The following is a 27,431-nucleotide window of genomic DNA, read 5'->3' on the forward strand; positions in this document are numbered from 1 at the left end:
GGTATCTATCTATCTATCTATCTATCTATTTATCTATCTATCTACTATTGATATTACACTGTAAATTAACGTTGTACATGTCAACTAGGCTCATGGACAAATGTGGGGCAATTCTGTATGAGGTAATAGCTGACCTGGTTTTATCTTTGGTCGACTAATGTCAACCATTAACTACTAGATGAGTTCAACAAATGGTAATTCTGTGCTCGAGAAGTGATATAGACTCTTTATTTCTTAAAATCCAATACCTCATCGTTTTGCTCTACAGTTCATGGTGACATGCAGCCGTTGAGGGATACAGCATGGTACCCGCATGTGTTTTAGCCATGTTATAGCAAGCCTACCATAATGCTTTTTAATGATCAAATTATGAAAAAATGAATTTCCTTTGTGACTCCAAATCCTTTGTTTTGTTGGGTCTTATTCTTCATCAAAAGCTGAATAGGATGATTCCATTCACTACTCTGTATTATAGTTCTCTTTGTGCACTATGATAACTTACAGGAGCTTTCAAACTCTTTTTTTATAGCTATATATAAAAAAAACGATGTCGTATAGTTCTACTTCCATGGAATGAAATAATATTGATATCGGATTTGTTCTTATCTTTGGAGATTGAGAAATCCACGGGGGGGGGGGTGGCTGTGTTATCTGGCAACGATATAATTAAACTCAAAGTTGAACTGGGAGCTGAAACACTAAGATAGAGAGAATAAAAGTGAGGAGGAAAGCGGGAACGCATCACATGTGTAGACAACAAGCCGCGGAGAGACAGAGGGTGTGACTCCGCCTATTGATCAAAGTCCATCCTCCTCCCTTTTGTCTTTTCCTCAGTTTGTTAACTTCACTGAAAGCCGCGTGGACTTTTGGAGTGAGCCGCTCAAACCTCTCGGCGTGCCTTCGTTTCATTTCGTTGGATTTTTTTTGGCACATCCGGACTGCCCCGGTCCGCCAACAAGCGGACACTTCCCCCTCTTTTCTTCAGAAGCGGTGTTTCATGGAGTCTTTTGGGAAATCATTTATTGTCAACACAGCAACGAGGTAAGAAAACACATTTACTGGCCAATCTTAAAAAAAAGCCAAATTAACAACCGATTATGATATCATCACATCGTGTTTGACAAACACGCGCACGGGGTGTATTCTCTACGAAAGCATGACAGATTGTGAAACTATTTCAGGTCGCCCAAGCAGCGCAAGTGTGTGAAACTGTTTTTGTTGTTGTTTTTGCCCACAGTGTGGTTTTTTTTTTTTTTTTACCGTGGTTTGCGACGCGTTTGCAGCGTGTATGGAAATGACTTGCACTGTGATCGCGCTTTTTGCGCGTATATTATTTTCATATTATTTGCGTTCTGTTAATTTGAACATGCTGGTCATGCTGGCAGGGCCACACGCTCATGTTTTCGTGTGAACATTTGGCCTCTGCGCCCCACAAAAAAAAAAAAAAAAGAACCTGCGAAGACACTTTTGTTCTTATAGTTTGAGTTCTCCTTTTTATGTTTGAACGTGAGCCATTTTATTGGTTACTTTGAGACTTTGCCGGAAAGAAACTTTTTTTCATGTCACGTGAACTAGCTGATATCTTCCAACTTGTCTTGACCTGACACAGCCGATAATTAATAAGCAGATTTGAACTTTTAGACTGACGTCATTTTAAACGACTTACTCTTTTCCCACGTGGTTTAAGGCTCAGCTTGTCAATTTTGACGGTTGCTTTCGGAAGTCACACTCTACATCACCCTTTCCCTAGATATCTGGGAATGCAACACACATACACACATACACACACACACACACACACACACACACACACACACACACACACACACACACACACACACACACACACACACACACACACACACACACACACACACACACACACACACACACACACACACACACACACACACACACACACACACACACACACACACACACACACACACACACACACACACACACACACACACACACACACACACACACACACCCCTACCTCACCTCACCTCACTGAGTGCCGCTTTCATTCATCTGAAAACAGCCCTGAGCCGTTTCCTCCATGCACATAGCCTAAACCACACTTCCCTCATGCAGATAAGCCATCGCCTTTTCAGGCTTTCTAAAAAGTGTCAACAGGATGAACTGTTAATATCTACGTGTCTATGTGTCATAAGAGCCTGTATTTGGCCTTATGGAGGCCTGTGTGGGGTGTTTATTTCTCTGCACCCTCATTATGGCATACACATATGGCACATCTAATATGATCATCATTTAATGTGTATGCAGTTTGCTAGACTAATGTGTTCCCTGGATCTGATACAGCGGATTTAACATATTGACCGCTCTGAATTTGGCTACCTGTCAAAAGATAGCAGGGATGTTTTGCACTGTGATCTGTTAGTTTTTAGGGGTTATTAGAAATTGTTGTCCACTGGAAGAAAAAAAAACCCACACAACTCCTGTCTCTCATGTGCTGTATGTCTTGCCGGTTCATGCAGATGTGCGTGTGACAGAGTTATGAGTTCATCAATTGATGAGGTCATCTCATCAAGCTGTTGCATTATGCTGCTTTCAAGTGCCTGTTGGAAAAGACAGCTATAGGAGTTCAGCATGCATAAATACTATGTTTTTTTAAGGGGTAGAAAAAGCCTAGAACTTTCACTGACATTGTATTTTTCATATATATATATATATATATATATATATATATATATATATATATATATATATATATATATATATATATGTGTGTGTGTGTTGTCGCAAACTTCTTGAAGGCACCAAGTAGTAATTGTTCTGGACATATATTTTACTAATTTAGAACTTTTTCTATATGGGAGAAGTATATGAAAAAGGAACTAGGTCATGACTCTGGGTTTGTGGTTATAAAATGCAGAATTGAAACGCACAGTCCACTGCATTGTTAGTTCTTAGCAGATTAACCCAAGATGATGTGCATGTCATGAGGTGATTAGTTCTTGTTTGATAAAAGCGAGACTGAAGCTCTTCGATGTCACGGTGATGACACATCTGAAATGAGCCACAATAAGACCATAATCAATAAATGCAATCAAATGCAGTAGTTCAGTCTCATTGTAATTTCCATATTTGCAGAAATGGCCTTTCAAGCATACACAGATTATATATCACCACCACAACCAATAATGCTATCGGTACCACCATGAGAGCTGGTTTGTTTATTGCAAAATGTGGCAACTGTCAAATTACGTTTTAGGAAACAGATTCAACAATATTTTTTTGCAAAAGTGTTATGCTATATATCATCACCACACATGTTCAACTTTTTTTGCAGATTGTTGCTTTTTGTTTCCACGTGTTCATTTACTGAAAAGGGTTTATGTGACATGTGATAAGCCACAAGATTCGCCATGTTGATAAAATCCCTCAAGGTAGTTATTATCTAAAGATGACCTCGTCATGTGTGCAAAAAAGTGTTTTTGTGCTGCTATTCAAACCAATTAGAAAGATTGATCCTTTGAACCAGTTTTTCATAGATATTAAATGATGAATGTCAGTTTCTAATTGTTTTTACTATATTCTCAGGTCTGGAGCTATACCATTCCATCATCATAACAAAGGACTATATGATGAGCAGCCAGTCAGTGAACACCATTGTTGACCCAGTGTTTCAAAGCAAGATGCCACTATTGGACGGGACCATAGCATCCACAGGACTGTCAAAACCACAACATATGTCTGGTTTCCTGGGTAAGCAGATGCTGCAGTACAATGGGGCCTACTTCACTTATGATCCCAGAGGAAAGGATGGGGAGGGATTCACTCCTCCTTGGAGAAACTCAAAAAGCTCTCTGGTGGATGGCAGAAGTCCTGTGAGTCACCTCTCTGGCATAGATGGACAACACCACATAATTTACAGGCAAGACAGCAATTCTTCAGAGGAAGGCCATTGTCATTCTTCTCCTCCACATCACGCCCCAGTAAAACAGGCCTTCACATTATACACTAAAAGTCCTGGGATCAGTAGTCCTACAGCTGCTGCATCAGGGGCTCTTAGAAAACAAAAAACTGCAAGTGAGAATGCATCTCCCCCATCTGAAAACTCTGTTTACTTAGCGATTCCTAAACCGGTTTATGTGCATAACCCCTGCTGTAATGAACTGGGTTGTGTGATGGGACAACGATACAGTGTGGAACACGGCTCTCCGAGGATACCAAACCCTGTGTATGAACATGATTGGATGCAGACTGATACTCACTACACTGAAAGACCGCCCATCCAGAGGAACGCACAAGACACACTGCCGCAACAGAAAGGTTTACAGATTAAGCCCAGTGCAGAACCACTAAATAGGATCACTGTGGAGACATACAGCCCTGGTAGAGCAAGGACCTTTCCCGGTTTGATTGACCCAAATTATGGCAGTTACCCCTGCACCCCGACTCGCACACTGTATGGTTCTCCAAGTGAGCAGAGCCAGCGTTTACTGACACCCCCCAGAGGCTACCCTAGCTTATACCCCTCCCGTCCCATATATGAGCATATCACCTCAGAGGTTTATCGGGAGCATTCTCCCATGACCAAATATGGCCAGCTAACACAGCACCCAATGTTTTACTACTCTCAGGCAAATGTGGAGGTAGAAAACGGGACACAGTTTAAGCAGAGAGAAGATGTGCCTGTTATTCTTAAACATACAATCTCAAACCCCCGGGAGCATTACATGGTGCCTCATTCGCTTCATGGTGAAATTCCTCTGCCAGGCACTGAAACATTGCCAAATCATGCCCTGATGCAGGGTTTTGACTATCCGTGTTATGCAGTACCCAGATTTCATTTCAATGCAAGCCAAATCGGAGCCCCCCTAAAAAGTCAACATGGATCGCCTAGCTTTCCCTCTTCTCACATAAATGTTTCCCCATCCAGCCAATACATGGAGCACCCCATGGCCTCTGCAACCAACCTACATAAGGACAAACCCAACACCAGTCTGTGTGCTGGCCAATCACACAACAACTCACCATTCCCACGTGTGGACCAAACCAGTCCTGCCAGACGTGTAAGCCAACCTGGTGTGTCACCACCCAGCATACAGACTAACCGATTCTTTCCACCACTCACCAGCTTGCACGTTGACCGACCCGTCTTTCCACCAACTGGCTTGAGCATGGACAGAATCCTGGACTATTCCTCTTGTGATTCCAAGGTTATGTGCCTGAAAAAGCCAAAAAGCCTCCCTGTTTCCCCAGCGAAATGGCTGCCCCGCTCATCGCACCACAGTTCGGATCGAGTCCACCCAGCTGTACCTAATTGTGCAAATATCCGAAAAATTATTTATTCCCCTGCTGCTACTGCACCAGGAAATCAACAGAATGGCCCTGTGTCCAGTTCAGGCACTGCTGTTCTGAAAGGGAACCTGAAGAGAAGTATTTCTCACTCATCTTCACCCATCATAATAAAAGACGAGGATAGGGATTTATGTGAGGTGGAACAAGTTAAGAAACGACAAAGGGGAGAAATGGAGAAAGGAGAAGTAGGAAATGAAACGGACTCTCCTCCTATGCCAGTTATTGACAATGTCTTCAGTCTGGCACCTTACAAAGCATACCTGCAGGCATCTGGAGGGTTATTTCCAGGCAGAATTGTCCAGTCAGCTGAGCAGCGTGAAGACAAAACCAGGCAAGACATTAAAGCAAAAAGGCCAACTCAAGATGAACAGCAGTCACTTGTCTGTCTGAATTCCAAAACGACGTGTGCAGATACTCCAACAGAGAAGCCGGCTGTAGAGATCTTTGAACCCAAAAACATTAAGGTGGAAAAAGTACATCCATCAAACCCTGATGACTCCTCAAAGTCTCCTGTTAGTCAGAGGTACTGCAGCAAAATAACAATAAAAAAAGAACCTGAAGAGACTTGTTCATTCAACAGTGAACCCATGTTGGTGATAAAGAAATGTGAACCTGATGTACTTGAAGGTAAATCTTCATTAGCAGATGAAACTGCTTCACATGAGTCCAAACCTGGCGAGGTAACTGTGCAGATGAACTTGTCTTCTCAGGCTGAAATATGCAGACTGTATGAACAGGTGGTCACCCTGCAACCCAAGTCCACTACTCCACCTCAACCACCTGAGAGCAAACTTGATTTTAAAAACATTCCTCCCCAGTGTCTGAAACTTTCAAACTACAATTTAATTTTCTGTGATGTGAAGCATTCTTGTCCAGCTCCACTCCCAGAGAGGCCACCTGTGCAGCCAATACCTGAATGTATACCAAAACTAGAAGTCCAAATGCCAGTCCGCAAGCACTTCTTTGAGATGCACCATTCGCTCTCCAAGTTGGTCTCCAACTTTGTGTTGGCCTCTTCAGAGCAGGAACTCAGAACCTGGTTGTCTAAGTTGGAACTGGCTGAAGTGGTCTCTCCTCCAGCCAAAGTCCAGAAAGTGTCTTGTTTGTTGGGGGTAAAAGCCAGAGAGGTGTGGCTCAATGAGGAGATGAAGTCAGCACTCCATAAGGTCCTGGACAGGTTGAGGGAGTACACCGCCCAAGAGCGCTGTCCTTTTCCACACGTCATGCGGACGGGGGCAGTGTTCCTCCCCATGTTGGTGGTGAAGGAGCTGCTGTTTCCGATGGTCCAGGGCAGCTTCATCGACCAGGTCCTGCAGGAGCACAGAGTGGAGCTGCGGCCTACCACGCTCTCCGAAGAAAAGCTCCTCATCCAGTTTCATAAAAGAGCCTGTTCCTCCAAGCTCAGAAGACTGATGTCCCTCAAACACCTGCCTGACATCTACGCTGACGCGGTCAACCTTATGTATCACACCTGTGTCTGCAAACATCTGGGTGAGTGCATGTTCACTTCAGAGTTACTGGGGAAATGTTATGTGAATATTTTTTTTCAAGTAAAGAAAGGATGCAAACGGGTGTTGTGGTGATGTCATTTTGGTTACCTTATTCCGTCTGTTTCCAAATGAATGGCACTATAGGTGGTATGATGGTATTTTGTCTCTTTGGTAACACCAAGCCAGAGTACTCATTCCACCAACCAAGATTAATGAATGAAATTAATTAATATTGGACATTTATTGCAGGGACATGCATATATGGAGACCTTTTTTAAATTCTTACACATTTTTTCCAATCACTACTGCAATTCAGCACTATATGCAATACGTGTTGTCAATTAAGTACAGTTTATTGGTTAGGCAGCTCTAAAAATGTTACTTTTCACCTTAGTGATAAGTTTATAATAGTGTGTGTGAATAGTATGAATCAGCTTGTAAGAACTTACGGTTTAAGTATCATTTGTTCTGTTATTTATAATAGATGACTAAGATAATTAATATGAAAGTTAAGCAGCAAAGTGTTGCTTTCATGTACAAATACTTAGAAATATTATGTCTCTAGTTTGATCATTTCTGCATGTGATATGAACAACATGACAGCCAAAGCAACAGTGCTTCTTGCCTTTCTTTGCATATTTCTGGAAATCCCCAATGGGTAGATTGTGTGACTGATTGCTCTGGGTTTTAATTTAGCATATTATATTTAACATTATTGGCCCTTTCGTAAAGAACAAATCACAATAAACATTAAATATTCAATATAAAATTCATTTATTTTTTACAGAATCAACCTCACCTGATGTCCAAAAGAGAGTCCAGGTATATTTATATTTTATGTTGTCCCGCAATCTCACTACTATTTGATTTTTCTGATTTGAAAGAAGGTTATTTTTCTGCTCACTTTCAGTAGCTAACTACTAACGGTAACTAATCACAATAAGTTGCATGGTTTCATTATGCTTGTTTTGGTGGGTGGTGAGGGTGCTGAGCTTGGCTATTTGTGGATACATGAAACTCCTTCATGCTTTTTTGCTAGAAAGCATTGGTGAACCATAACAATTGTGAGGCAGGCTGTTGGATCACATTACTGGAAGAAGGAAGTGAACGCATGCTACACACACTGAGGGGAATAACGGCCACATTTCAAATAGCTGAGAAGGAGATCATCATCTTTCAACTGACCAGTTTTCTCACAAGACCTGTATCTCTGCTATTTAGTCATAGAGGGAAGTGAGACTAAATCCTGTTTCTCACAGCACCAGTCGTTCAAAGGATAAGGCTGGCAATCTTCTTTCTTTTTTTTTTTTTTTTCAAAGACCAAAACGCAGGCCATTGGTAGCTACTGAAGGTTGAAAATAAAGTTACAAAATATCTAGTTTCATTCTTGACAAGAGGCTCAGTGATTTCCTAAAACAACCGGACCCTAGCTTTTACAAATGTTACTCAAACAAGAATAAATAGTGTATTTGTTTGTACTATCTTTAGCTCCAATATGATTTATGTGGGATTAACTTGAAATAAACTACAGTGCCCATGTTCATCATACCGTAGGAGCGTGACGGAGAGGTCTATGGTAGAGAGGAATAAGCTACTTCAGGCTTTGGTTGCACAGACCAATTCATTATTGCCTTTAGTATTTTCATGGGATTTGCTAATTATAAAAATGTCCTTTTCCCCCACCTTTTTACTTTGTGTCCTTCAAACATCGCTTTATATTTGGCATACACATTTGCTAACTGAATTAGGCTTAATGGAGTTTCTGTTCACTGCTGACATTAATGGTTCACATGGTTTGGGAGCACTTGACTTTGGTATATGAACATTTCCCTTGTCTCACTGTTGTCTCACTAGCCCCCCTTGTAGCAGCTGACTTACTTTCCTCAGCCTTCGTGTCTCCTCCCACAGACTTCTATTCTGTGTCTGCTTTAAAGGGTGTTTCATGGTGAAGGATCATGCTGTCCAATCACCAGGTCTGCTGAGTAGAATAGATTCTTATTGTTCTCGTACTGAATATGTGCTACGGTAACATTGATTTGTGAACCTGCGTTGAACTTTGTGGTTGCAAGCTTGCTTTTATTTTTATTTTGCAAACATCTGTTCACAAAATCAATTCATTTATTTTATTTTTTTCAGTCACACCTCCCAAACTTCTATCTGCCTTCTATATTCTCCCTGATCACTAACGTAATTCTATAAATTCTTTAACCTTTACCTTCCCAATTTGTCAACAACCTAATTTTGATATTTTTTGCCTAATTGCTATATTCCCTGTGTTGCAGGACTAGATCTGGATGATCCTGCTGACAGAGAAGAAGATGAAGGGTGGGAGGAGACGACCAGCTGCAGGAGTCCTTCATTTTCAGACATCACTGCCTCACCCTCAGAATCACACCCACAGAGATGTCTGAAGGACCATGAAAAAAATGGGAATAAAAGAAAAAGCAGGGTAAAGACCAGTTCCAGGCGTATGTTTCTGGACAACAGTTTGTCAGAGAAGGAAGAGGCAGATGACACCAAGAAGACTGTAAGGGGAGGTGTGCTGGATGGATTAAGTGAGAAAACCTGGAGAGGCCATCAGTCTGAAGAGACTGAAAATACAGGAAGTGACCGCATGGTTGCAGAGCAGGATTCCTCACTCATTCCACTAAGCACAACTTTAGAAAATTCATGGATGTGTCCCATAATCTTTGACCAGCTTTCTCCATCTCCCAGTGACACAGAAACAGAGGAATACTCCAGTCTGCAGCCTGTTGGAGCAAAGTCTCCGGATAGATCCAAGAATTGTTCAGGTGTGATTCTCAAACTGAGGAGGATGATTAGTGGAGGTCTAAACAGAAAAAAGGCACGCTACCAGGCAGTCTCGGACTCATCTGCTGAGCCGTCCCACTTGCATACTGATGATGGGGGAGGAGAAGTGAGCAGCGAGAAGGACCGTCACAGGAGGACGCCCAGAGTAACTCACAGGTGGCAGAGAACAGGAAGCTTCCCTCACGCCTTAAGACCCCTGAGCAGTGCTTCTAAAAGAAAACGCAGATCGCTCGTGAAGATCAAATACTGTCCCTACTTGTCTACCTGCCACAGTGCTGAACACAGGAGGCGATGGGTCCTGCGTTCGGCCGTCCAGAGGGCTCAGAGGGCCATGAGGTTCTACCCAGACCTGGTAGGAAAGCGGATTCGTCATCTGTATGAAGAAGATGACAAATCAGAAGTGTGGTACAGAGGGGAAGTGCTGCGTATCCAGGAGGCTCACCCCAACCCTCTAAAGACTATATTTGAGGTCAGGTATGACAGCGAGCCAGAGTGGAAATACTACCTAGAGCTACTGATAGACTATAAAAAAGGCTGGCTCAAAGTTGAAGACTAGTTCACCCAAACAAATGGCTTTTTGCCATGTCACACTGCAATCACAAACACCTACTGTCTTTGTTTACTTTCCAACAGTAGGCTGATGCCTTCTCAGGAATTAAGTTGGACTGGATAATTGTTTTGTAATGAGGTTAACTACACATTTGTCACTTTCAACCACAGTTTTTAGGCCCTGGCCATAGCCAATGCACAACATCTTGTATATATATTTTTTTTAAGCGCTTATCTTTTTACACAAATAGCTTTTGTTTTATGCAAAAAATAGATTGTTGTCAAATGCTACATTTGAATCTATAACTGATGCAAAACAAATCCATGATTCTTTAAGTTAAAAAAAAAACTTGTCAGCAACTATGAATTTTGGTATTTGTCATTATCCACATTTCTGGTTAACAATGTTATTCGGAGTGACGTAAGTGACTCGTTTTCTATTTATATTTTGCCAATAAGAAATTAGAAACCAGAATTTTTTTTTTTTTTTAAAGGGTTTTATTGTTAGAGCCAGCCACATGTGTATATAGGTTTACAATAGTAGTGCCAGCCTTGTACATTATCATAAGAGGGATCTTCCCCCTGCGGTTGTTTTAGTTTAGTGTGTTTAACTGAAGCTGGATAGGCAGTCATGTAGTTCTGTACTAAGCTGCTCAAGGACTTTAATGACACCCAGGCTGTCATAGCATTGTACTCACTGTGAACCTTTCACCTCATATTTTATAAACATTTTTGGATAATTGCTGTATACTGTATACTAATTGCAGATTAAATAGTTGAAAACATCATCCTCACGCGTAAATAAATGTTTGTAATGTTTGCTGTTTAAGTGTACTTTTTCTATCCCATATATTTTCTTTTGACTTTAACAACTTTATTATTTTTTTTTACTTACCAGTTTCATGGAAGCTAGATGTATCATATTGCTAACACTTCACTGCTGAGATTACCAGCTACGCCTTTCTCAACTCACAACGAAGAGAAAAAAAATAATTTAAGTGAACAACAGCTTATGTTTATTGCAGTCACATATTTTCTCACAGGTATTGGAACTGGGCAATTCAAAAAAAAAAAAAAAGTGCTGAATGTGTGTTATTACATCAGTGGAGGTGTGATACTGTTACTGATTAAACATGCGACATGTCAGTTTAAAATGAGCAGTTCATTTGGTAAACCTTGCTTTTGGAACATTAGCGTCTTTGTTTCCATCTGGTGGCAGAATGTTTAATTGAAAATGGCTGATTAGCTGTAACAATATTTCCAGTGATACGTTTAGCATACACCAGTGACTACCACAGTGGTATTACTCTACAGGACACGGTTTAAAAACTCAATATTGATTGCGTAGTAACGTTTTTAAAAATGAAGACGGCTGCTGCCACAACACACATTGTGTCCATTATCAAACAACCACCCACGCCAGAACGATGTTGCAACATTTTGCACTTTAATATTTTTTCCAAAACAGACAACTAATTTTCCCCACATTTTTACACTAATAGGAAATAAAACACCTTTCATAGCATAAAGAAAAGATATGTAGAAAAGTATTAAAAGTTTTTGGATGTCTCAATTTAATGCAAGGAGCTGCTTGTTACTACAAACGTTATGTCAAAATGCTCATGAACTACTAGCAGACACAATGAAAACAGTGAGCCCTGGAGAGTATATTAGCCAAATGATCACAGCTATAACTTGTGTATTACTGCAAAACTGAGAAAATAGCCCATCTTTTGATCCTATCCATTCAACCTGTGTCGTCATCATTGGTTTGTGATTTGAGACAAAATTAATTCAAAAGTGATATCATACAAACCACCTCATCTTTAATCATACAGTCTGCAAATAAAAGTGGTACAAAAAAGCAAAACAGTTAGCCTAAAATCAAAATTATTCAGAGTTAGCAAATATGAATTCCATGCAATTCTGGAAGACACAGCTCTGCCAAGGTCTGTCGTACACTACATTGCAAAATACATAATGCAGAAATGCATCACGGATGTTTGGATAATTCATATGATTGAGACCAAACCTACTCTAATGACTCACACAGTACTCCCAAAAATGAGATTTCTCATGACATTTATTCAAATAAACAATACAGTTTATAATTTGCTAGGATAAAATAATAGTTTGAACACATTAGAAGCATTTGGGAGAGAATTCCCCAAAGATCTGAAACTGGGTTAAAGGATGCGTTTAAATGACAGCTGACACTTTGGTGTCATCTTCTGACTTGCATCAACGCCTGTATACTCACGTCCCCTCCAGTCAATCTAGTCAAGACCGCCATATTACAGAGACATGAACGAGCATTTACAAGCAGAGAGCTCGACAACCAGACCAACCATCTCAAAGAACAATGCAAAACCTGGAGGGGCACTGACATTTCAATGTCAACTCCTCAACCTATGTGCGAAAAATACAGTTTTTAATGCAAAAGCATAACGGTATTATAAAACAGTCCTACAACCATTAGTTTGCCCTGTATTCCTCATCTGCCTAAGGATCACGCAAGTCCATCTTTGTAGCTTAGTCTGAAGCCATGTTCAGTCTTACTGCAAGGCAAGAGATCTCTTCAAGGAAGCACGGCACCAACTGGCCCATGCCACCCAAGTATTCCCTGCAAGAGTGATGCAAATGCCTGACCCTGTTTGACAGTGATCCAGCCCAATTAGGAGCACGACAAAGATGTGCCGTCAGTACATTCCATTACCCTCGTTCAATCCCCAAGGTGCAGGCTGAGCTTTAAGAGGGCTACCTCAAGCCACGTCGGGAAGGAGAGAAAAAAAGAAGAGTGAATGTCACTCAGTTTGGCTCTTGCAAATAATTAGTAATGTACTTAAATGTTAAACACCTCTAAAAACAACTAAGAGGATACGGCAAAAGGTTAGAATAGAGGGACACAGGGTCGGTGCATTCTACCATATCTTTGAACTGTAAAACATTTTCTGCTCTTGGTTTTCCAACTCAGCTGAGCTCCTTAACTGAGTTATTTATCGGATTACGTGACAACTAAGAGAAATTCTTCCCCTTTCAGAGTTACTGATAAGGTGCAACTGGTACACTGCTCTGAAGAGACTGAGGATGATAGGACGAATGTCTTTTTACCAAAGACATTCAAGCTCCCACACACTATGGAGGAAGAAGACAGAATCAACCTACATGGCAAAAGTACACCTTTCTCAATATTGGTGAAGAATAAATATTTCAAAATTATGCAAACACGTGCCACTCTTGCTCTTTAACTTCCATGCATATGGACTATTTACAAATTGAAAAATACAGACTTGCTTTTTTGTTCTTCTGATGTTTTTCTTCTTTTCCCCCCTGAAATGTCTTTGCCCCTTTGCAATCAACCCATCAACATTCAGCCACTCAGACAAGGACCTCACCAGATATTGCAGACATGGCAGGACAATTAAAGCTGTGTTGAAAACATTTTCACACTAATGGGAAAAAAAAAATCAAAAATCAAAACAGAAAAGATTCACAGGCAAAGAAAAACAAAAGGAAAATAGGATAGTTCAGGGGAGGTTTTACAATACAAGCCAAAAGGATGCATTTGTTTAAGATGGATTTTCTGCTTTCTCAAGACTCCACTCCGTTTCTAACAATACTGTAGTACACGTTCTTTTTATTACTCTACCTTTCATTTAAATATAATTTATTTTGAAGATTTCGTTAAACAAATCCAGGAAAATGATGCAAAAGTGGTTGGTTTGCCAAAGGAGAGGCGGCAGAAGGCCCGTGCTGCCCTGTTAAATTGCATCAGCGCTCTAGTTTGTCAAGATACTCAAGAGTCCGTTGCATTGGGACGTGTCCTCAATCTTCAATGTACTCCCACAGGTCCTTCTCATAGCCTTCATGCACATGCTGTAGCAGCACTCTTCGCCTGCTCTCACAGTATCTGTGGAGATGAAAACATTCCTCAGCCTCCAAGAACCCAGAGGTAATAGTGGCAGCAGTGATTATGATTCTACTTTTTTACTGACCTGTACTTATCTTGTACTTTCTGCTTGATGTCCTGCAAGGAATCCTGGGAGATATCCCGCTCTAGGTAGCCAGACAGCACCTCCGTGGCATTTTCAAGGTCTGCCTGGTTATTCTGATGAACCCAACAAAAATGTATTCAGTTATTCATGATATTGTCGCCTACACTTCAAAGCATCCTGCCCAAGGCCTAGCTCACACTACAGGAAGTTTGGGCCGATTTCCTCCCATTTGCCCCTCCCTACACTCGGGTGACTGATTTGGTCTTGGGCCTTTGTTAGTGGACAAGTTCTGCTACCAGGGAGGAAAGGAAATGTGACCAGAATTTCATGGCATTTCTGTTTGTGCGCTAGCAAGGTATCACAAACAGTTGTACTGAATAGCTCAAACTTATTAGAGACACATTATGGCCAAAGGATCAGCCAACCTGATTTTGGTGAAGATCTACTTCAGAAGGTTTCTTTCTTAATTATAACTGATTTATAGAAATGTAGTGCTGCTTCTTCGTGGCAGTTTATTCATAACAATTTCATTACAATGATTAATTCCTCATTTTATAGAATTATATGAACATTAAAATAGCTCAGTTATACCAATCATTTTCCTTTTATCATACCTCAAAAATAATGGACTGGTTGTTCTTCTTGAGGTAGAAGGCAAAGACATAAGTGAACATGAGTGTGGAGCGGCACTGGCACAGCACATCCACAGCTTTCTTCAGAAACTGCACCTCAATCCAGGACATGTTGTGCTGCTGCATCTCCTCCATTTTCTGCTTGACCTGAGCATAGAGCTTGTGCTCAAAGCGCAGGCTCTGCATGTGGTTCATGTAGCGGTTGCAGTAGAACAGGTACCTCTGCAAGGCTGCTCTGGAGCGCTGCACAGACACAGCATGGGACTAAATTTAACTAAAAACCACACTCAACTTGACATGGACTAGACTGATAATGTTCAGACACACAGAGTACAACGGCATCAACAACATATAATGACTTGTCATAATTCTGCAGACGTTTCAGGATAGTTGCCATTCTTCAGGATGCAACAATCAACCATGTTCGTCAGAGGTCAACAGACAGCTGCAACAGCAATGCCTGTATTGTTTCCAACCCCACTGTTTTAAGATTGACTTCTTCAAAGCATACAGCAGGTTTACATGAGGAACTGTCACCTTTTTGATTACTTGGAAGTGGATTGCATTTGTATACAATTTAATTGTAGGCTATAACATTGTTGTTGCATTTACCAAATGATAATTTTGTCACAATATCTTCTTGGAATTTTGTGCGTCATCCAGTGCAGTGGGATGGAAACATGCAACAACAAAGATGCTGCTGCCTCTGAATAGAAATGCTTCTTTTGGCATTTCTAATCAGGAGCATCCTGACCAAAAAGTGGACCAATATAAATATTGCGCCATTATGTGGTAAATCGGCAACATAGCACAAAAAACAGCATGTTCAGTTTTATAACTTTAGCAGTATGAGTTATTTATTACTACCTCTTGAGCATCTCTGGCTGCCTTGGCATCATCTTCATTGTAGCGATTGCAGTTGTACCTAAAGTGGTACAGCTGGGTCAGAACCATCAACAAGGTTTTCCAGAAAATTATAAGATGCATAGCTACAATTTGACAGTTTTCATGCTTACTCACATAACATTTCAAACAACGCAGATGTCAGATGTGTATTAAGACACGAAAAGATATGACATGACAATTTGCTAATTGATAAGATTAGATTTCCACATATTTAAAAGGTTTAAGTTTTAATGTAAATGAAAACAACAGTATCAAACAGGGCAGTTTGAAATATATTCCATCACGGCAAGTGACATCATCGTCATTTACTATAGAAGCATTAGGTCTTACCAGGCTGAGCCGTGCGGTTCCCACGGACCCAGGCAGACCCAGCAGAATTCAGCTTTGCAGTTCTGGTTCCGACAAACCATGTGATTGCAGCCACCATCTTTCTCAATGGTCACGTGGCATTTTGGACACTCCTGTCATGAGAGGGGAGTAATGATTTGTGTAAGTCTCTGGTCCAGGTCAAGTGTTCAAAGCTTTCTAATTAAATGCTAAAAATGAATTCAAGCAAATAAGAAACAGAAAAAGTGCATTTGGACGGTGGAAGTTGACATTTTTTTGGGGGGCAGGGAAACAATAATGACAGCCTGATGCCTTGGGACCATAATAATGTCTGTAATTTGTATGTTTCAACATACAAATATGTGATTCAGTTTTAATGCACCTTACTAAAAAAATTTTTTTTTAAATAAAATAAATGTATAGACAGTCAGTTTCCCCCCATTTAAAAAAACAAACAAAAAAAACCTTTTCTTCAGTATGATTGGTATTCCCACAATTAAAATGTTTTTTTATCTACCAACACAAACCAGATAAGAGGGTACAACTAACAGACCACGTTGATTCCATACCTTCGTATTTGCTGCAATCCAGTTTGAAGTTTCACTATCATCGTCACATTTCTTTATCCATTTTCTCAACCACTACAAAATAATTCAAAATAAAATAAAGAAATTATCACACAATGAAGCCTTTTTATCTTAATAAAATGTCTTTAATGATGATGAGTAATAGGTAAACATTTCTGCAAGGTGTATACGTATTCCTGATTGGCTTACCTTACACTTGACAGGATCATGCCAGTTCTCTCCACAGTTGAAGCTGCACCAATGGGAGTCAAATTCACACAATGTTTAATTACTTTTAAACTTACTTAGTCAGCATTCAAGTACTGTCGCTTCCAATTCCCGATAATCTAATATACATTTTTTTCTTTAAACAAATGATCTTACCAGAACTGACGGCCACACGTGCACCTCACTGGCTTGGCATCTGGGTATTGGACTTTCACAACGTGATGGCAGTCTGGTGCAGGGCACCACTTTAACAGTCGATTGCACTTAAAAAAAGTAATGTGAGGTAGAACATCAACTCATAGTTTCATGGATGGAGTACAAAGAAAGTCCATGCGTTTCCAAATATTGCATAACAGAAGAACAGCTCATCTTAAATCAAAAGGTTCATATTCAATATTCATATTCTGTTAAGGAGGAAAAAAATCCCAAAGCTTACCTCTACAAAACTATTCGTAATTAAATGCTGGTACTTCAACTTCACTTTTGAATCCGTTATCAGGCGCCTATAGGAGAGGTCAAATCATTTATTAGTCTTCATTATAAAAAAGAATTGTGACTTTGGGAAAAGCTTCCTTCCTTCACATTCAGTGCATAACTTCCAAGAAACAGTGCAGGAAACAAAAAAGATGTCATGCAAGTTCATGTTTTCCTAAGTAGCTCAATGAAGTCAATTTGCAAACTGGCACTACAGTGAGAAAATGTATTCGTCTACTGACAATAATTATTTACCAACAGCACACTTCACAATTAACAAACTAAGTAAGTTTAAGAGTAGGCTTCTAACTAAGTGCTACAAAATTAATTCATGAAACTAAATATTGACCTAAACTGATGAGTGAAAACACTGATAGGTCTCTTGTTAACTTGTCAGATCAAAATGTAGGTTAAGACAATTACTGCCAGCTTAAGAGCTGGCAGTAATTAAGATTAGTGTCTATGCTTTCAATATGGAAGTTTATTTCATTGCACTACAGGCTGAACATCAACATGGTGAAGGAGTTAAGTAGAGGTGTAACTAGAGAGCCCTGCACTAAGAATGTTCTACCAGGAGGCCAAATAAAAAAATCTTCCATTATACAGTTTCTATTCCTAATGTTTATATAAAAAAATGCATATTTGATTTTAGATTGATATTCATTTTCTTTTGATTTTTAAAAAATAAATATGGTGGTGTTTTTTACTATTCAATTCTACCCATTTGACTAAATAGCACAGTGTATGGGCTTTATTATGTTTTCAACACTTTGACATCAATTGAAAGATTATATGAATTTCAGCAGAATTAACAACACTAAATTTCCCCCTAGTGATGAATAAAGTAATATCCTATCCTATCCAGATAGTAGTTTGTGAATTGCGTCCGTCTCTGGACACGTTTTGCACTCAACTGTTTTATGCAAACCAGTCATGATGCAGTTTACATCCATGTCCATTCACAAAAAAAGAAGCCCAAAACGGATAAGTACGTGGTTTGTTTACATGACGTAACGCAACGCTTGCTGTGAGGACAGTGTCACGGTCTCTGTGGCTGATTTCTGCCATCATCACAGTTGCTGTTGAATTTTTTATCTTTCAACCTGACGTTAAAACATTTTCAGTTACTTAAAGCGTTGTTGTGCAATTCCTGTCATGCGGTGCATTCAGTGCATGCGAGGTAGCCAGCCATGGTAGTCGTGTTTATTTTCTCTCTATAAGCAAATATTTGTTTCTCCATCTTCTTTTACTAATCGAGTATGTATTTGAATATTCGTTGACAGCCCCAACGTGAGTTCATATCAACTTTTACATTTGACCACCAAAATCTGATCAGTTGAACAATCAATCATTGAGTCCAGGTTTTGCCAAATACTAAGAAATCCAGGCGTCCCTGAAAAATCCAGTTATTCACGTTCACAAGAATGGGCTGTATGCGTGTACGCACGGACAAACCGAAAACACGGCTGTCAACAGCGCAGAGGCGTAAAAAATAGACAAACAAAAACAAGAGGGATCATTTTTGTTTCCTGCTCTTTTCACAACAAGAAAATCTAAATAAATGTAAGCAGATACTCACATGACTGTGTTGTCATCCACCAAAATGTCACAACTATGAGCAGGACAAGAAATGGTCTGAGAAAACAACACAGAAGGCACATTATTAGTCAGACTGCTATTAAAAGACAAGGTTCAGTGATCAGTGACTCGTACCCTCAGTAAAAATGTAAGTGGGTACCTGTCCCATTCCTTCTTCTATGATTTTGGTAGTCAGGTAATCTCCCCAGCACTGCATGCAGAACTTGTGCCCACACTCCAGGCCTGTGAAATACTGTAAGAGAGAAGCATCTTGTAAATAAAAAAAACAAGACACCACATGATAATAAGCAGTTTTGGTATCTGCAACCAGCCTTGTAATGTGATTGTGCTGTATATTAGAAGTACAAATCATTAAAGAAAATGTAATCTAATAATTTTCCTTTGCATAATACATCATCATAGATACTCAAATTCATCTAGAATTGGTTTGTCATTGAAAAAATGACATGTAATGAAAAAAGAAAAGAAAAAAAGATAGTAAACAAAAACCTGCATTCTGTTGTACACTTAATTAAATCAAAGCTTTCTTAAGGTCAGATGGACAATAAGTGTGCTGATTGCAACTGTAATATGCTCAATAACCAGACAAACAGAAAACTGTTAAGTACTGATTTGGACCACACATTTGGCCCATATAAGAGCTGTCACATTTCGTTAGTCTTGACTCAAAAAAGACATGCAGCATTAAGATAAGGAGTTCTTTCAGTACTTCCTGCAAGTTTCTAGGAAAAAACGACTTTCTGTAATTGCCATGTCGACTTCTGTGATGTTTGACAGCCAGAGGAACATAACCGTAAATCCAAATGTTTGAGAAACTTGAAGATTTAAAAAAATGGTTCCAGAATGATTATTTCACTTGATGGCCATGAAGGCCTGTACTACGAAGCCAGATTTGGAGTTAGCAAGGTAACTTCAGGGTTAACTTTGGGTTTTCAGTCCTACGATGGCAGTTAACTTCTTAAAGAGAAGATTGTGCAGGTTAGGTTGCATGACAATCTACCCTTTAATAAGTTAACCGCCTGTACTGTACTGTGTGTTTCACACCACCAGAGTTGCAGCTGAACAAATAAGGCTAAAATATAATCATACACGCTAATGGGATGAGGAAATAATCTTCTATCCTATAACAATACATCTTAGCAACACATTAAGTTAATGAAATACACACATGTAATTCTAGTCAGATCTGCTTGTGCCGTAGATGAAGCAATGATAGTAGGCTGTTAATTTACACATACACACAATCTGCGATTTATTGTCAGCTGTTCTTCCAGCATTGGGCAGTTTAAACGGTCTTACTTTTAGCCCGGTTTATGTATTCAACTTCTGTGTTTGTCTAATATTATAGTTTTCTCTTTGTAAAATATGCCACTCGGCTGACATGTCCATGATTGTGATCGGTCATATGCTGCAACATCGCTCCTGTTATCTGAAAGCGCTCAGCCAGATTGAGAAACTCTGGGTTGATGTGCAGAGTTGCTAAACAGCTTCATAGGACCAATGCGCATTAGGGGTGGCAATTACCAGAGGCCCCACAATACGATATTATCACAATACTTAAGTCAATATGCTGATTACTGCAATATCAAACATTGCAATATATTATGATTTATTACTGCATTATTATTATGCATTCTGTCAACATCTATTTTATTTAATAAGATGTTTTCACCCAGATAAACTGGTCATAATTTACTTTAATAGCTATTTATGTTGCTGTGAAAACATCTCCTTTAAAACAACTGGATTTAGTTTCTCACTACAAGATTACATTTGAAAAACATCATAATAAAGTTATTTACTTTTGTTCAATAGTCATTTTTACTGAACAACATGTAAACACTACTAGCTCTCCTACGACCATATAAACAAGGAGTTGTTGTTCACATGCATTGTTATCACACTAACTACGAGAAAGCATTAATGATGATCTTCAGATCGCATTATTTTTAGTGAATATAGGCCGTTGGCGATCGGCAGTCAAACTTTTTTCCACACTATGATGGTTAAACGGTGAAATAAAATCCTAGGTCATTTTCTATATCCAAAACTGTCCCACACTGCCAAATTTAAGGCTCTTTATTCCCCCACCTCTACTGGGTATGTTGAACTCGCTTCTTAGTACAGGCCTATTGTCTACTACAATGTCATCGTAACATTGGCATACAGGTATTACTAGAGATGGAGCTTGCCAGCAGAATGGCCATCAAACTATTGCACTTCCTCCACCAACCTGTAGGTAAGACTTGTAACCATCCATGATTACGATACATCCACACTACAGTGAAATGTTCGGTAGAGACCAAACTAAGCTGCTGCTGTATTTGCAGTGTTTGACTTTCGGAGTGAGGAGGACCAAGAATAATTCAGCTTTCCATCAGAGTTATGTACTGCTTTTTTAAATGTTTTCCCTTCGGTTCTTTGTACTAATAATCTTAAATTGGAACAATTACAACAATCCTAACCCTAATTGGCAAAGTCACTAGCTGATCGGGAGACGTGCGATTACAGGATGCAAAGTTTGAACTAATATTCTATCCTAATATAATGACTTGTACAATCTTTAGATTTAGGCATTTATCATCTTTACCTTGCAAAGTGAAATTAGATCACTGTACTGATAAATCATTTAAACAACGATGATGTAAAATGAGGGTTGAATTAATGACACGGAGCACATTCACATTTGTGGTTATAGAGGGCTTGAAAAAAATAGTATTGATTATTGATATGATTATAGTACTTCACAACAGATAATAAGATCACATTTTTCAATGTCAAGTTAGCCCTTCTTCTTTACTTCTGCTATTGTGTTAATAACCAAGGCACCTCTGAATACACAAATTTAGATTCCGAACAACATACATTCGGGGAGCACAACACAATACTGGCATCATTATGGGACTCACAGAGTTGGGGAAGTTCAGATAGCAGATCTGACATGGCAAGTCTTGTGCTGATGATCTAGTGTTGATTGGAGGACGGATGCGAGGCTTCTTACTGGGATTAATGACATGACACTCAGAGAAAAGCTTGTCCAGATTTCCATCAAAATACCTGTAAAAATTGAGACAAAAAAGTGTTGAAAAAAAAAAACCATTAAAAAATGAGCTCTTCCAGGAACTTCTAAACTTGCTGGCTGGCAAGTTAAAGGTGACAAATAAAGAATGTCTTTCCGAGATTCTTACCTTTCCATCAGCTTTTCTTTATCCCAGTTGAAGTGACTGAGAAGGATGCGAGTTATTGTCGCAGGGTTCTAAAGAAACAAGAACGGGTTGGTCAGAAATAAACCTGAAATTTGAAAACAATGAGTAAATGTGACATGAAAGGCCACCTTCAAAAATCTACTATTACAAGTTCAACTCTCTTTTGTGGAACAACAGAAAGCTTTATTGCCAAGGTTTTTAGGAAGTTGATTAAGTCTCGTAGAAAACGTATTTAGTCATTTGAAATGGCTAAAACTAGTTTCAGATTCAAAACATAATGAGTATGGTTTCATTTCAGCTTAGTTTGAGTCTTTACTGCATTTTGCTCCATGTCACGCGTGTTTCTCTCCTCTCTCGTCCACTGATCTTAGTACTTCACTGAGCAGAGCTTACACAAACTGCGTGCAGAGAAACGGCACTCGGGAGTCACTAGCATGAGATGTCGCTACCAATATCAGTCCCTCTGTTGTCGACAATGTTGAGCTGACTTTTTTTTTACTTACATGCAGGCTGAAATTCAACTGTGGTGTTGATATTTTTGTTGACTACAGCAAACTAAAGATAATGAAAGATGGATCATTATTAAATAATAGTAGTATGATTTTTGAAAGAACTTTCTAAATAAATAAAAGGGGGGATTTATCTGATTATATTATTTCTTCAAAAAGGTAGCCACGTGCATTTGTTTAGAAAATGGTTTAGAAAAAATGTAGTATACAATACATTGAGAATCTTTGACAGATGAGTCATAATCAAATTGAATAGTGAGGCCAGGGAAGACTTACACCTCTGACAGAAGTTACAACAAAGACCTGTCAACTCCTGTGTCACACAAGGTAATAATAATAATAATAACTTTATTTATATAGCACCTTTAAAATTCCGGGATGCTTTCACTTTGTTTGTGCATAACAGTTGTTCTGCTGCGATATATGTTCAATGCATTCATCACTTCAAAATAAGAGTGAAAGACACTACAGGCATTATCAGCACAATGTACATACATGTAGTCATATGATGCTGGGTAGTTTATAGTATCATATTGTAATAGTTCAATGTTGTAAGCCAAATCTGCAACATAACCATAACAGTATATATATATATATATATATATATATATATATATATATATATATATATATATATATATATATATGCAGTACTGCAATTCCTCTAAAGTAGCTGCATATCTTCAAGTGCCTTGAGGGCCTTTTTGTAGGTTATTTTGTGGTACAATGAGTTAGAATAGTAGCATAATTCAATATTTAATTCATCTAAACATTATAATAAGTCCCCCTATACAAAGCTGTTTGTAGCCCTTTTAGTTGGAACCAGTCTGTCCCTGGTGTTTTCCCCAAACCAGAGTGTATTTCACAGGTGGTGTTTCTGAGTGAGTGTAGCAACGTCTTGGGTATGTGATGCAACTACTGTAAGTCATGGCAGGTGTATTACTGAGGACCTAAGAAAACGCAGCATCAAGTTTGAAGTTGTTTTTCTGACAGTTCTCGAGAAAGCTGCTGAACCAAAAAGAAACCTGGGGCCTCAGTACAGAAACTTTTAAAGTCTGAAATCCAATCATATCTCAGTTTAGGAAAAGTAGTAAAATGCACTTATAGCTGAATCCAGAATCCCCCCACCCCGACCAAATCTTGCTGGCTTTAAAAATGTTATCTGAATAAAAAGTAAATTGTGATTTAACAAAAAAGAAAAAAATCACATTTTCTGGCTACTGAAGTCATTATGGGTACAAGAGAATAAGCCCTTTACATGGCATTTTAAAATCAGAATGATCTGGTGGAACAGTAAAGTACACTGTGTCACAATGCCATAGTTCAACAGAGCACTAGGGATTGTTCTCAGAGATTGCAAGATTAGATAAGGGAATTGTTTTATATGGTACCACTTTTTATACAAATGTAGCCACTTTCCCAATAAGTCTACACCACATCAATTAGTTTATCTTCCATGTTCTCAGCTGTGTGTCTTCCAGGCATACTCTGTCAGAGTATTGCAAGTCCGACGTAATGTCAGCAAGTGTTCAGTTCTGAGACAGTGTGTTTGAAGTTAACACCTGTGTGAACGTAGCAGGGCAGTGTATGTACAGTAAATTGGTCGATGAATAAATGCTCCACAACTCCTCATGACACAGGGTACGTTTGTGTGTCTTGCTTGCCGCCTGTTGATTAAAGTGAAGGGGATTAGACCTGAAATTAGCAACATGTTTTACTATAGCTCACTTACGGTGGGTTGACTTTTAGGGTGGAACAGTGCTAGTCTCTTTAGGGGATAAGTGGCTAGTCTTAAGTTTTGCTCAGCTTTTTATTTTTTAGTATTACTTTTAACTGATTAACTGATGGCATTAACCGGTCAAAATACATATTGTCGGTAAATAGTTAAAAGGTTTATTATTAACATCCCGTAACTGAAAAAGACCTGGTATCAGTAGTATCAAACCTGCCAAAGTACCTGCTTTTTATCCTTTTTTAACCAAGATCTGGAAAAATGTGTATGATTTTAATTGCAGCCAATCCCCGAAAGCATTCTTTGATATAATGCACTGTGTGATTGGCCCACTACAGCAGCAGCTACAACCCCCACAGTATGTGGTGTGGTGAAGTCAAGCTATGTGTATTTGACGGAGTTGGCAGTTCAGCGTGCTGAGATGCCAGCAAAACGTTCGAAAGTATGACTACACGCCTTTGGTGTCTGATCAAAATAAATGTGGTGGTGGAGTCTTTTCAAACATCTAAATGCTTTTATTTACATTGTGGGCATCAAATGCAGTAGAAAAAAATGTATAAAATAAAAGAACTATACTGGTATCAATTGAACTTCAAGGGTACTGGTATTGGTGGGGTTATTGTAATGTTCTCAACAATAGCCCTAATTAGTGTATAACTATGCAAGATAACCTAAAGAAATACTTCTTTTAAAAGAGTCACATTATTTCTCAAAAAGCAGATATCAATCATGAACTACTTACTTATCAATTCTTATTTACTTATTCAAAGCATGATGTTGTGCTTTCAGTTTTGCAAACATTTATGAATGTGCAGCCCCACATGTACTCATGTGCTGTCCCCCAAACTTCAAACAGACACCGGCAAAAGACTGAACGGACACAAAGGATAAAGGTATCTGAATAAAGATATCTACAATTAAAGCTGAGTACACCTTAAGAAAAAAATTAGGAATTTGGTACTCATTTTAGAGGCTGCAGTTTGTGGTGCTGTTGAACTTTATTACTGAGAAATGTTCCGAATATTTGGTTGGCATTCACCGATATGAATGGGGTGGAAAATATTGGAAACACCTCTTAATATAGTCATGGACAATCTTCCTGGAAGTTTTCCTGTGTATCTGAGGTTAGGAGTGGAATCTTTGACAGTCAGATGAAATAAATCCACCAGCCACGTTAACTTTACCCCTTCAGAGGCCAGGCAAATCTAGTCACTCTTGACATGTGAATGCACAGTCACTACAGTCACTAAAGGCATTTCTATGAAAAAGTAATGTCAAGTTAAGTTAACTATCCTACCGTCTCATAGTACGTGTTAAAAACTTAAATTCTGAGAAGAGATGTGGTCATATTTGTTGCTGAAACTGTGTTTTTGTTGGTGGCGAAAAATACCTAAATGTTAAATTAAGTTGATGTAAATCCTATTTTTAGAAGAATCACCATGTCTGTTGTTTCTGCTGCCATGCGGCTCTACCGTATCCACTTGCACTGCCTTTTTACCCATTGGGTTGGCTATTAATGGCACTCAAAAACACCGTATTGTATAAAATACAACGTTATTTATCAAAAACGTCAATAGTGACAGGTCTATCCAAAATCCCTTTCCATTTTATGCTGTACTCAACTGTAAGTTAGCCAAGTGAAATGAAATGGAGGCCCGAGTTAACGCCAAACCTAAGGGCTCCACTGAGTTTGCCCATTTATTTAATTTACGCTATAACTATTAGCTGTTGACCGATTATAACGTTCTTGCAATCCATACTAACTTTTTTGTAAATCACGATAAGACAGCGCGTTAACGATCACGTAAATCACACTGGCAGGTAACGCTGACTTGCTAACCAACTCGATGACCAAGCCTTTCGTCCAACATTAAAATACCGTCAACGGTTGTTATTTTATCACATTTGTAACGTTAAATTTAGATTGCTTGGTAAACGCACTCCTCCTGTCGTCTCGCACGAGTTGGACGTGAACGTGGCCTTATTCAAAAACTAAAGACACGGTGTTTCTGCAGTCAGGGGCTCGATTAACGGTAATAGTTGGCTAGTTAGCCTGCTAGCTGACTCGCAAGCTAACATTAGCGTAGCAAACGTTGCTGACAACTTCTCAATTGGGATTAGACTACTTCCTGGTACTCGTATGGAAATTGTTCCTTAAATGTGAACATGTACCATAGTCCATACCTTAATTGTACACACCACACAAACAAAAAAAGCTACATTGGAGAAATAACTAATTTTAGTATTGTGTAAATCGTATCACTTGTGAAACTGCCAACTTCCAGCAAGTAAACTACTCCTTATGGGCTAACGGCTAAGCTAACGTCCATGGCCTGTTAATGCTCAAACCAAGCCTGGACCCCGGTCTTTCCTGATGCCGACAAGCCAGAATAACTACCTGGATGACCTCGTTGACCTCCCTGATACACTCCACCATATGCTGGAGGATCTGCTCGGCAGTCAAAACTTCGAAGCGGTAGTCCTCCTCCTCTTCCTCGCCGGGACCGTGGCCACCTCCACCAGTCTCCCCGCACTCGTCTCGCTCCCCACCGGCCACCACAGGATCGACCAACTCCACCTCTCCGAGCTCCAGGGTGTCGTCCTCGGGCTCCTCTTCGCCGCTATCCTCGCTACATTCCTCCTCTTCGTCGTCGTATTCATAGTTATAACCCTCGTCTGAGTCCATTCCTAGGGTGGTTATCAACTTGTGACAAGCACACCTAAGTCTACAGTGTGTGAAATGTTGATTGCGGAACAATACGAAAACCAAAATTATCCGAGCCTGTTTTTCGGCTGCAGCGAAAATAACAACAAAACGTCGCCGCTACTAAGCCAACAAAGAGACCCAGCGTCACCAACTGACGACGTCCTTACGTCAGAGGGGCTGTACAGGAAAATGTAAAACAAATACAACATTTAAAAGAAACACTTGTATTTGTGTGGCACATTCCTGTTTCACATTATTTTGTATCGAAACTATTTTTCAAATACGCAAAATATTATTATTACGATATGACGAATTTAAACACTTGCAGCGTAAGTCAGCGGCACGTTAACGCGTCCCCCTTTCGGCGGG

General features: G+C 39.4%; 2 protein-coding genes across 4 annotated transcripts; one reads left to right on the forward strand and one right to left on the reverse strand.

Annotated features, from left to right (window-relative positions):
* The first annotated feature begins 738 nt into the window (after nucleotides 1-738).
* Nucleotides 739-10,969, forward strand: c6h15orf39 (chromosome 6 C15orf39 homolog). Its single transcript, XM_034535232.1, has 3 exons — nucleotides 739-1,041; nucleotides 3,568-6,822; nucleotides 9,104-10,969. The coding sequence occupies exons 2-3, from the start codon at nucleotides 3,609-3,611 to the stop codon at nucleotides 10,186-10,188; spliced, it is 4,299 nt and encodes a 1,432-aa protein (XP_034391123.1). The 5' UTR covers nucleotides 739-1,041; nucleotides 3,568-3,608; the 3' UTR covers nucleotides 10,189-10,969.
* A 638-nt stretch (nucleotides 10,970-11,607) lies between these two features.
* On the reverse strand, nucleotides 11,608-27,227 carry arih1 (ariadne ubiquitin-conjugating enzyme E2 binding protein homolog 1 (Drosophila)). 3 transcript variants are annotated; one of them, XM_034535236.1, is made up of 14 exons: nucleotides 26,754-27,227; nucleotides 22,097-22,164; nucleotides 21,818-21,965; nucleotides 19,048-19,140; nucleotides 18,889-18,944; nucleotides 17,272-17,338; nucleotides 16,992-17,098; nucleotides 16,818-16,860; nucleotides 16,611-16,682; nucleotides 16,045-16,175; nucleotides 15,676-15,733; nucleotides 14,791-15,051; nucleotides 14,177-14,289; nucleotides 11,608-14,091 (listed from the first exon to the last, which is right to left on the reverse strand). In XM_034535236.1, exons 1-14 carry the CDS (start codon nucleotides 27,039-27,041, stop codon nucleotides 14,007-14,009), a joined length of 1,590 nt encoding a protein of 529 aa, XP_034391127.1. In that variant the 5' UTR covers nucleotides 27,042-27,227; the 3' UTR covers nucleotides 11,608-14,006. The 3 variants fall into 3 exon arrangements, with proteins under 3 accessions (XP_034391127.1, XP_034391125.1, XP_034391126.1); XM_034535234.1 differs by having other exon boundaries at nucleotides 14,791-15,072; nucleotides 26,754-27,218; XM_034535235.1 differs by having other exon boundaries at nucleotides 15,673-15,733; nucleotides 26,754-27,218.
* Between the last annotated feature and the right edge of the window lie 204 nt (nucleotides 27,228-27,431).

This window comes from Cyclopterus lumpus, chromosome 6, assembly GCF_009769545.1.
Source record: "Cyclopterus lumpus isolate fCycLum1 chromosome 6, fCycLum1.pri, whole genome shotgun sequence".
Taxonomy (NCBI): Eukaryota; Metazoa; Chordata; class Actinopteri; order Perciformes; family Cyclopteridae; genus Cyclopterus; species Cyclopterus lumpus.